The following is a 12,283-nucleotide window of genomic DNA, read 5'->3' as shown; positions in this document are numbered from 1 at the left end:
TTACAATGAAAAAATCTGACAAAGACAAATCTTAACAAGAACACAAATACTGAAAAAAAAAATCTCTGAACTTTGGGCAAATTATTGCATCCGATCACCTGACAGAGAGATCTGTTCGGAGCTCTCTCTGTCTACAGTGAAAGCGCAGGTACTATAGCATACCTGCGCTTCACCTGCGCTTTACTGTAGACAGAGAGAGATCCGTTCGGACCTCTCTGTCAGGTGACCAGATGCAATAATTTGCCCTGAACTTGGCCTTCATTCAAAACAACTAGGATTTCATTTGGGACGGCTTTTTATTGCTTCTTAATGCAGCTTTTTAGTATTAAAAAATTAATTTTTGTACTAAAAAATTACTTTAAGAATCAATAAAAAAATAGTCCCAAACGAAAACCTAAATCAATATCATAGTTAAGCTTTATATCCATGCAAATGCTTTGCCCATCTCCTAGCCATGAATGGATCAAGATAATCCCATCTCTCTGCACAGCTCCTCCTTGGCCCAACTCCATTGCTCATCTCCTCCTCACATCTCCCTTCTCCTTTCTCCCCAATCTCCAACACCATTTCTCCCGTCACCATAATCTCTTTGCCGCCACATTCTTTATACTCATAGCTTACATAAATGAACTCAGACTCCCTGCTCAAATCAATCGGAATCCTCCTCTCTTCGCCGCACCTCAAATCATCGATCCTAACCTCCTTGCCTTCCTTCCCAATCCTCAAATGCACGTCTCTAATCTCCTCGCCGATCACCCGTGCTAGAAACTCCTCAAATTCATGCATGACGAACCCGCTTGAAGCCCCGAAACCAAATCCAACATGGAAGCAATGCACTTGTTGGTCGACCACTCGCGCAATCGGACTATCTGAAAGATGTAGAATGCAGGAAACCGGGTTTCGATGTGCTCGATCCTCTAATATCCTTGCAGCTTTTTGTAGACCTTCTGTTGGATCAACCTCGCCGATGTAGGAGAGACGGTCGATTACTTGGAGAGCAGTACGCTTACCATGTGAAGACATACGGTGAAGCGCGAAAGCACGGGTGGCGGCTGCAGGCGAGCAGGTGACAAGTGCGAGCCGGTCGGTGGGGCGGAGAGAGAACACAGCAAGTGCAATTGCTTGTTTGAGCAGTCGAAGGTGTGAGCCATTGGGCGTTGCGACAAGCACAAGATCAATAGGTGATTGGGGAGCAAGGCGAAGAAGAAGACTGGAAGGAGAATGAGTAGAGGGCCCAATAAAGGAAAGAAGAAGGCGAGTGAGGGAAGTTGAATTGGGTTCAGTTGGGTCATCATCGTTGTATCGAGTGGAACGAAGGGAAAAACGGCGGTTGACACGAGAGGTGGCGATAGAGTCATCGAGTATGCGAAGAACAGGATCAGATGATGAGGATTCAAGAGGAGGAAGAGCACGAGAAGCAAAGAGAAGGTGGCGGGGAAGGTGAGACCAATGGGTGCGGCATATCGGGCAAGTCATATTTCCATGTCGAATGTTGGAGACAATGCACGTTAGATGGAAGGAGTGAGAACATTGAGCAGTGAAGACCTTTGACTGGTTGCAGCTGCTACCATCTTCGTTGAAGATGACAGGTTCCAAACATATGGTGCATAGATTTTGCTGAAATTAAAGGTGGTCTAGTTACATCAAGAAAGGTAAAAAGCAGACCACATAAAATATGAAAAAGATTAACGGTTTTGTCTCATCTATTCAGTATGTGAAAACGAAAATAGAGTCGTTACATTTCTGTAAATACTTTGTAGTGAACCAGAAACAGAAAACGGTAACAATAACATCAATCCTTTGTCCCACTATGGAGGGTCGGCTACATGAATACTTTTTCGCCATTGTGTCCTTTTAAAAGTCAAATTCTCATTTAAATCTAATAACGAAAGATCATTTCTAATATTTTCTAACCAAGTCTTTTTAGGTCTACCTCTACCTTTCTTAACATAAGTCAAATCTAATCTTAACATAAGTCAAATCTAATACCTCAACATTTCTGACAGGGTCATATCTGACCAAATCATCTAAGACGACTCTCTCTAATCTTATCTTCCACTAGAACTACTCCAACCTTTTCACGTCTATGCTCATTTTGTATCCTATCTCTAAGGGTAAAGCCACTCATCCACCTAAGCATCTTCATCTATGCAACACTTAACTCAGTATTATGCTTCTCTTTTAATGGCCAACATTCGGCACATAAAGTACCGGTGATATGTAAAATTAAACCAGGAAAAAACTTTGGAAGCATTATATCTGTACTTTCATTTTCTCTTAGAAATTTAAAGAAATACAATGGCTTTTCTCTTTATATTTGTCTCCTCTAATCCCCATCTCAGTGACTTTTGACCTGTGGAATGTCTCAAGAGAAGAAAACAACAAAAAACATAAAGAACAAATAGCTTACAGAAGGTGTGGGCATCAATTGATTGGTCTAAAGTTTCTTTCTTTTGGGCTGGTGGCAGCAGGTTGTTTTTTTGGAAGATGTTATATGGATTGGGTACAAACTTACAGATGCAGCATGTTTCCTGGAAAGATGTTGGGCCATCATTATCAAGACGTTGAACAAATACAGTAGTTTAGTGAACAATTGTTTATTTTTTTCTTATTATTAAAATTGATCTCAAAATAGATAATTAACATATAATGAATCTAACTTTGTATGATTAAATATAGAATGGATCATATATTTAACAGGAAAATTAGAACTCAAAACAAGTGTTAGATCTATTGTAGGTAGGCCAAGATTATCTTAAGGCCTAGAACTATAAAAAAAAAAGTTCGTCGGTTCATGTTCATCTTTATAATTAGCTCTAATTTGACAACCTTTTATAGATAGTGTATATGCATATCTAATTTTTCAGTATAGCTCATGTTCGGCTCGATAAGTTAACGAGCCAAATACAAATGAAAATTTAGGGTTGTTTACTTAACGAACCTAGAAGAAAAACACTTGAGCTAGCTCAAATTCAGTTTGTTTGTACTCTTAGCTTAAGCCAAGCTTGCTATAATGGTAATTGAAGTGATGGAGAGGGATTTACACATGAATTTAAATATAGCCCATTTATTATAATTATGGTGATCTCAATTTAATTATAGTTCTCATAAAATATGGCGCATGTGCTAAAAAATTAGTGGAGGTCTTAGATGAATGGTATTTTGAAATTACTTTTTTTTATTACCAATTTTCTTATTGAAAAAAAGGAAGAAATATTAAAGTACTAAAGCTAGAAAATTTGATGGCAGCAATGAAACTAATTTAAGTGCTTAAATCAAATGACATTGCTTTCACAAATCTTTACACTTGTAAAATTTTTAGGGTCAAAATTTGGACTAAAATTGTGAAAAAATTATCTTGATATATGGCTTACTAACTTATAAGGTGTAATCCATAAATTTAGTTTAGAGAACATTATCATCAGCCCAAAATTGCCTATCAGATTCTAAAATGGCATGATCTTTTAGTGCACACTCTATCAAATTAAATAAATTTACCCCTTTATTTGACACACTTTGGCATGTATAATCGAGAAAATAGCTTGATGATAGGTCGTTTAAATATTGGATCAATATTTGACTCAAATACAATAACTACGCCAAGCAACTTCCTAGTAATTTGGATCGGTCAAATCTTTTGAGAAAATTTCAATTAGAGCCTAATTTGAATCAAACATAAATTAAGAAATTGTAAAAAAGCTAAAGATCATTGAAGTCAAGCTAGAATAAACTTGAGCTAATTTGATATATCAGCTCGGAAATTAGTGATTTGACCCACTGATTGATTTTGAGTCAACCAACATGTGCGAACCATTGATTTTAACCTGGTGTTAGACCGACTCAACATCGGCTTATTTTCACCCTATAATAAGGATACCATGTGATATCTTTCACTTGGTATTCAAAATTCACAATATGATGATATCAAATAGTTTAAAAAGAAGATATCACCATTCAAAACATTCTATATATAGCCATCTAAAAAAAAAAAGCAATGCCATAGTACAAGACTCCTACAATAAGAGGTCTTTGATATCAATAGATTACCCCCTTGCCTTATAAGAAAAGCTATTTCCATGATCTCTAGATTAGAAACTTGGAAAAAAAAAAACTATTACATCAGACCCTAATTCTATAACATAGCATTATAGAAACTTATATTAAAATCTAAATAAATTTAGGATGTAAATATCACCTTCAAAACCCTAAACCCTAACCAAAAAAATTCCTATTTATAACTTACCTACTTTTGACTAGAACTATGTAGATATGTTGCATGGTAATGCCAAAAATATTGAAATTAATCTTTTAAAAGACAAATATATAACATCATTGGATATTTAATAATTGTAATTGTCACATGTTAGATATGATTTATATACAAAATGAGCAAGAGAGAGATCTTAAGTCTCTCAAAGGTGCATCTTGTTGTCATACACACATAAGTGGCTAAAAACTAGAGTCACTAATGACAGCATTAACCTTCTAGAGAACCTTCCAACATTCAAGCCAATTACATGAACTAAAAATCGACGGTTTAGTTAAACCTAGAGGAAGACTTTTAGGAATATTCACTCATCTCATAAACTCAAAACATAAATACAATTAAATGCCATGCTTATGATATGTTTTGTCTAAGCTGAGAGCACTTCATGCATAAAGAAAGATGGTTGTAAAATATGCTAAGTAGATTATACCTTAAGTTTTTATAATATGTTGAAAATGCATTTTGACCAACTCAACTCTCTGAGTGTATTTTGGGATTACACTTATGGGTCATCTTAATCTGGTAGTACTAAGAAGCAACATTTCACTTCTAGTGGATGCTTGGTGCCTTGGTCAAGCAAAGATATGCCCCTCATTCGAATAGGGTAGGGCTACAAATGAAACAATATGCTTGACAAGCTATTCGTGGTTTGAACCATAAGTCATTCATGATCGTTAATTAATTAATCAAACAAGAATGAACACGTTTATAAATAACCAATTAATAAATTAACAAATTAAAACAGCTTAAGTACGATTTGTTTTTTCTTATGAATAATATTATTTAAAGTTCGTGAACAAACTTGATTAAAGCTTGATAATACGCCCATTTAAAACTCGATTACAAATTTATTTAATACGTAATTATGGGGGGTGCTTTGTTCTTTTCTATATTATTGCTTTTGTTCATGAACATATGATACTCGTTTATGCTAGTTAAAAGGCCTATTTATTTAGCAATTCATTCAATTAAAATTTCCTTTTTAAGCTAATAGGCTGCTCATTAATAATCTCAAGAATACTCATGTAGATAACTAACAAATTGCTTGGTAATGTTGCTCGCTAATAAGCTCAATAATACTCACTTGATTAGGTAATGAGTTGAGCTCAAACCATGCTCAAATAACTATATATAATTTTAAATGAATCAAGTCTAAACACTATTATAAATGCTCAAATCAAGCTCAACCTTGATCTCAAATAGGACTTTAGCTAATGAGCTCAAGCTCAAGCTCAAGCAAGCCCCTGCTTGACTCAACTGGATTCATTTGCAGCCTTAGACTTTGAAATCCAAGTTGCAACATCCTTTGGATGCCATAAACGATCACAACATATAATATATGAGGTGTTGAATATCCCTCCCAATAATGGTTGGATCTCACAAGGTGTTTAGCAAAGTGGCCAGGTAGCGAGACATGTCACAACAGTTATGTCCAAGCAACCATTATCAATCTCAAATTAAAATTTCACGAATGTGGAGAGAAACAAGAAGTTTTTCCCGACTCTATAAACAAGAAGTTGTTCCCTACTCTATCATGTCACTTGATGGGAGGCATTAGATTGATGCCTTTGTGCTTAATAAGCTACTACGACTCTTCTTTATAGACATTTATATAATGAAGGGACCGTCCAAAATAGGTTCAAATTTATTGCATTTGCAATGGTGAACCACAATAGGTCATTAAAAAGCTAGCACAAGCTCTCTAACTACAATAGTCATGGGTTTTACCTTGAGCATGAGTCATACAAGCACGGCTCGCGATTTTGTTGAGCTTGATGTTGAAGCTCATCCAAGATACAAAGCTCCTCTAGTTGCTCCCTACTCTAGTGCAACAGCTGCCCCCCTAGTAGGAACTTGATGACAAATACTCTATTTATGTGTTCCAATTAGATAGTTTCTAGATATCACTCCTGGCCACACACATACAAAATTAGATAAAATAGAAGTTCAACCTACCTCGAAGGTGTTCATCTATACGAGAAGCCTCATACAACAAGTGAGTTATTTGAGTTGACGGTTTTGATGAGATCTCCAGAGAAAGCCGACTTCTCCAAGGGATGAGCACCATCGTAAGCTTAACTCATTTTATTACATTGATTACATGGAGGATGCAACTTACGACACGAAGCATTCGTCTAAAAAGTTTCTTGACTAACAAGGTGTAGTTTATCATCATTCATAGAGAACATTATAATTGTAGTCAGTAAAGTTCTATGGTTCAAATCTCATGGAGGAATACAAAGTACTAGAGTTCAACACAATTAAGGGAATATATATTCCAGTTATAATAATCCAAGTCTAGCTTTTAATCCTTTAATAAAGCTGAGATTTCAATTCCACTTTTGGTTTTTGATTGCTATCATGTGGCTACTAAACGGAAAAGTTGTAGGGCTTAAAAATGGCAATGAGCTGGCATGTATTCAATGGCTTGGATGTGTGGGAAATGATTTTGGTTGTCAGTTCTTTACTTCTTTTAGTAATATTCGGTTATGTGATTTGTAAAGTTAAGAATATTGGGAAAACAAAATCCTTGTCCTAAGCAGGAAACTTTAAGCCCCAGAAACAATATAATTTCTTTTGGGTAAATTACATTCAAATTTCTCTAAGGTGTTGGTTGTACTTCAAATAGGATCATAATTTTTTTTAAAACACTTCCCTAGATGACGACTAAATCAAATACTCAATATTGCTTTACGCCCACCAATAATCGATATTCATCTACCTGGCCCCTTGATCTCCCCTCCTATCATAAGAATCAAGCCTAGGATTTCTCAACTTTTGGTGTTCTTCATTGACCATCATTTGACATATAGCAATGATCGACCTTTGTTGTTGTCACAGCTTTAGCATTGTCCATCGACCAAAAGCAATGCTTATCATCTTCACCACTCGGCATCAATTGTTGACTAACATTGGTGTATGTTATTGCCATTACATGGCATCGTTTGTCGACCTACATCAACACCAATTGTCACCACCGCCCAATACCACCTATCAACCAACATTAATGACTGCCATCATCATCACATAGTGCTGACCATTGACCAAATTTTTCGTCCATCATTGCTACCATCAGACATCAACCAAAAATTGATATCAATTGTCTTAAGCCCTTTTTCCTCGTCGTTCAATCTCCCCTTCTATTAGAAGAATGACTCAACTGAACATCTACGATTACCCAACTTTTGATATCACCAAATGATGCTTCTCCAATGCCACTAACTATTGTGGGTTGCTCGTATTCCTTATTTTTTGATCCACCCTAATATCATGAGAACGAATAAATTTATCGCTCAACAATGCCCAAAACTAGTCAATGTCTAATGCCAAATGTTTGTCAGTCACCGACATCTAAAACTCATTTTTTCAGGTGTTGGATCTCCCCTTCTCTCCAGAGAACAACCAAATTAAATGCTCACTGTGACTTGACTTTTGATATTCCCTATCTACCGACACCTACCAACATGCAACATTCAAAATTTTCCAAAAATCAATGTCCGATGTTCATCTTTACAATTGCTCAATCTCCCTCTTATCAAGAAAACAAGCTAACCACCCACCATTTCTAGCATTCTAACATTTCCTATAAATTGTTGTCTCACACATCTAGGCTACTATATCTAGTGTCGGTCAGAAACCAAAGTTTAATGCCCATCTTCCCAATCGCCAAATCTCTCAATCTCCCCTCTTATCAAGAAAATCCTCAAACCGATCGCACACCATCACCCAATGTCTAGCATTCATCATTGGTCAACATAAAATGCTTGTCAATGGTTGATGTCTAATATCCTTCATCCACTGACGTCTTACGTATGTCTTTCTGAGCTCTCATATATCCTCCTATCAAGAGAACAATCAAATTTTCCACCCATTATCACTCAAACTACTACGTTCCTCATTGATTAGAGCCTAACACTTGCCAAAGATCGACATCCAATGCTCGCCTTATTGATCGTTCAATCTCCTTGTCAAGAGAACAATCAAGTCGAACAACAGCATTGCCTTAATTATGCACCTCAAGCCTCCTGTCACTACAACTATAAGAGATATCTCACACGATTCATGTCTATTATATTATATTAATGCTTTATTTAGTTACAACGATAGATGTTATTTGTACAATTAAACTCACACTAGTGCAATATTTTCAGTTGGGCAAAGTCTCGTGAAATTTCTCCATCTCCTTGTTTTCAAATAAAAATATGTATGCTACTCTCAACTTATCTTTATATGTGTGAGACTTCCGTGCAATACAAAATGATAAACTCCCATTTTGTAGTTGTGAATATTTCAAGAACTCATCAAGTATATCTATGTTCTCCCAATTCTCCCTCTCTTCCAAAGAGAGAAAAAAAATTGTATATTCATTAAGAAAGATGAAATGATATAATGAAAGGGCAATGCCATGCACAAAACTCAAATCTTGACTACAAATACTTTCATATCTTCATTTTTCGAGTTCTCACATGAATTTAGAAATTCACAATAACATCCCAACACGCATTTTTCACTTTTGTCAAATTCATAGCTATTTGATAGCGGCGCATGTAAATATATGAACTCAATAGATCAAAAAAATGACTTGGATGTTAGTTTTGTAAATAAGAAATATTATGTGTATAAATAAATATCCAAATAGATCTGTATTTACAAAGAAAGATGAAATTATATAATAAAGAGAATTTCATATAAAAAATCCAAACTCTGACAATTTAGTAAATTAATCATAACCCATCTCCATTTTTCAAATTCTCACATAAATATTGAAATTCAAAAAAAAAAATTCCAACAAATATTTTCCACTTTCATCAAATTACAAACAGTTTGATAATGGCACACATAGATTTATGGGGCTAAGTAGTTCAGAAAAAAAAAAAAAAAACTTGTAAGTTTAAGTTTTGCAAATAAGAAATATTTCGACATTATGCACATAAATTCCCCTATAATAAAATTAGAACAATAACATTAATACCTTATACCCAGGAAAAAAAAGCATCTTAATTGCTGGTATGATCAGTAGAGTACCTTCGCTTGGAAGCCACCATATTCTTCCCCATGAGTTCTTTCCAAACTGGCCGAGGATTTCGGAAACGCTGAGGCCAAGATCTGCATTCCAAGTTACAGAACCGCTCATAAAAAGCAGCAGGAAATTCTGAATTTTGAAATAAATCCAGTTAAACACCACAAAAATACTCTAATGCGTAAAAACAAACATCTTAATATATAAAGCTGCAATTTTGATGAAGAAATGCCACAAAAAATCCATTTTTTTGGGGAGGAAAACTGATCAATTTGGACGCAGAGCAGCACAGATGTGTAAAAAAAAGAAAAAAGCACAGTGAGAGAAAAAGGGAGAGAGAATCTACGGGTGAGGAATTTTGGTGAGGTGTAGCTTCGCCGACGAGAAAAGTACAGGGAAATCCGATCTTCTGCGCCGCCCGCCTCCACCTTGACGCACCACCGCCCATTTCAGTGCCGAATCTTCGTTTTTTCTTCCTCGTCTTCTGAATGATTTTTCTCCTCCTCCTTATTCTTCTTCTTCTTCTATAGATTTGGACTTCGAGCTTTCCCCAAAAGCTCTGCACTGTTTCCTTCTGCCATTCTGGTCTCTCTCTCTCTCTCTTCCCCACTTTGCTTTATTCGTTGGATTCCAACTTTCTTCTAATTTGCTCCTTCACCAGGTGGTCACTTCGGATGGAGTGCTTCATGTTTTTTTGGGTAAGGCTGTAAAAATTCTTTTTTTTTATGCGCGCAATGCATAATAACGACGGAATTTATGTTCATTATAATAATTGTAATTAATTAATAAATATTTAAAATTTTAGCTCAAGCTTATGCTTCACAGGATCTCCCAAAAAAAATAATGATGCACGATTTCCAATGAAGATATTTTGGAAGATGAGAACTCTTAGCAAGAAGAATGAGGGATAAAAACTAAGAAAAACATAATGAAATAATAATATTATGAGAAAATGACTTTTTTTTTCTTTGTATGAGTAAATGGTTATGTACTTTTGAGACTTGGGCTCAAGTTTTTTTTTAATGATCAATATATTTAGAGGTGACTAAGATATCAGTGGTGATTTTTGATACAATTGCCTTTTATAACAAAGTTTGAGATTATAGGATACAAGGAATTAAGTGTGTTATTCCATTGCCTTTTTTAATGTTATATATTCTTGTATAACTACATTTGAAGAATTTGTGTGGTTAGTCTGATTAAGAGTGTCAAAATGATTTTTCAATTCAGGTTCGAAATTAACCTGAAGCTGACCCTCATTCAACTCGAATATGACCCGATTAGATAAATTGGTCAGGAATTTAGACTCGAACCGAACCTACTGGGTTAACAGGTTAACCGACATGATATGCTAACCCGAGTTTCGAGCAGAACAGTAAGCCAACGAGGGTAGGGGCGACTAGTCAAGCTCGAGGTGCGAGGTGTGTGACACGCGCAGGAGTTGGTGCGTCACCCACCCTAGTTGCATTCAAGTCACCTTCTGGTTTTTTGGGTCTAACCGAACCCTACCCAATTTTAGAAACGAGTCAAATTCTTAAACCCGAACCCGACCCATTTTGCAAACGATTGACTGAAACTGAAAAATTTATTGGTCGAGTCCGAGTCAAATTTCAGGTTGGGTCAAGTATTGACACCCATAATTCTAACCCACTTGTTATTAGAGATTTATAAGGGTGAAAATTAATGGATTGCTCGCTTCCATGCACCTATCAACATACTCACAACCGACAAATTTTTTGGTCGAGTCCGAGTCAAATTTCAGGTTGGGTCAAGTATTGACACCCATAATTCTAACCCACTTGTTATTAGAGATTTATATAATGGATTGCTCGCTTGCATGCACCAATCAACATACTCACTTGTTTGCATGCATGCTTACTAGTACTCCCATCTACTCACCCATATGCACTCCTTCACTCACCCATACAAAAACGCTTACTCACCCATACACACTCGCACACTCGCTCGTATGCACATGTCTCCTCGATTTTATCCAACTTCACCTCCATCAATCCTTTGATGTTAGCATCGATCAACACAACAAGATTGACTTTCTCTATAAAAATGTATTTCTTGACCCCCTTTACTATACCAATAACATATGTTACAACATTAAATCATGTATATCTCAATTTTTATATGTTGTATTTCTATGTTTCTCTTGATATGTTAGTGTCTCCTCTCTTTTCTTAATAACTCTATATTTTTATGTTCAACATAAGCAACTCTACAAGGTTCTACAAGTAAAGTCTATTATAAACATTTAATGCTACCTAACTTCTTAACCCTATGTTGTTAACTAAAGTTAGTTCTTGACCAAACCATGCCTAATAATTATCTTTATTGCTCCTCAGCCCCACTTTATCTTAACCCATCACCTAGAGATATAGCATATAATATATTTAAATTGTTTGAAAGGGTAATATAAAATAAGTTCTAAATTTTATGACCCATTTTTTACTCCTCTAAAAATGATTAAATATATTTTTACAAAATCTTATTTTTTATTATGTTCATTCTGATATATAAATGTATGCATGTGTGTATATATTTGTATATTGACTATTATAAATTAATTTATCAATTGAATCATTTAGCCTAAAGATTATTTTAATATTGCTATACAACTAACTTGATACGTTATCAATAACTAACTTGATCGAGCATGAATCTCGAGGCATATTCAACTTGGAAAATTTTGAAATTAATTGTAGGACCATACAGGCTTCAATTTCAACGAACTTATAATCAATTTAAACGTCTAAGTGAGATGAACCCAACGACACTTAAATTTGTCTTATTGGAGCCCAAAATGGGTCCAAATCAAGGGGCTGAAGTATATTTGAAAGGTTTAAAGTATTATTTAGATGGCCATATTATATCTAAATATGACATTCTTATAGTTGCATCGAGCGGCTCGACGTGACAAATCCAATTAGTCTAAGTTCGCTTAATTTGACATCATTAAGCCACTTAAATGCTTAAAAAATGCTCAA

At 35.4% G+C, this 12,283-nt stretch overlaps 1 protein-coding gene across 2 annotated transcripts; it reads right to left on the bottom strand.

Moving 5' to 3' along the window:
* Nucleotides 1–208: 208 nt before the first annotated feature.
* Nucleotides 209–9,997, bottom strand: LOC110099504 (E3 ubiquitin-protein ligase WAV3-like). Of its 2 annotated transcripts, XM_028696033.1 has the most exons (4): nt 9,634–9,690; nt 9,293–9,373; nt 2,411–2,531; nt 209–1,617 (listed from the first exon to the last, which is right to left on the bottom strand). In XM_028696033.1, exons 3-4 carry the CDS (start codon nt 2,423–2,425, stop codon nt 412–414), a joined length of 1,221 nt encoding a protein of 406 aa, XP_028551866.1. In that variant the 5' UTR covers nt 2,426–2,531; nt 9,293–9,373; nt 9,634–9,690; the 3' UTR covers nt 209–411. The 2 variants fall into 2 exon arrangements, with proteins under 2 accessions (XP_028551866.1, XP_020682343.1); XM_020826684.2 differs by lacking the exon at nt 2,411–2,531 and having other exon boundaries at nt 210–1,617; nt 9,634–9,997.
* Nucleotides 9,998–12,283: the final 2,286 nt, after the last annotated feature.

Source organism: Dendrobium catenatum, unplaced genomic scaffold, assembly GCF_001605985.2.
Source record: "Dendrobium catenatum unplaced genomic scaffold, ASM160598v2 fragScaff_scaffold_716, whole genome shotgun sequence".
Classification (NCBI taxonomy): Eukaryota; Viridiplantae; Streptophyta; class Magnoliopsida; order Asparagales; family Orchidaceae; genus Dendrobium; species Dendrobium catenatum.
Note: the sequence above shows the minus strand (reverse complement) of the source record. Positions and strands in the feature narration are given on the sequence as shown.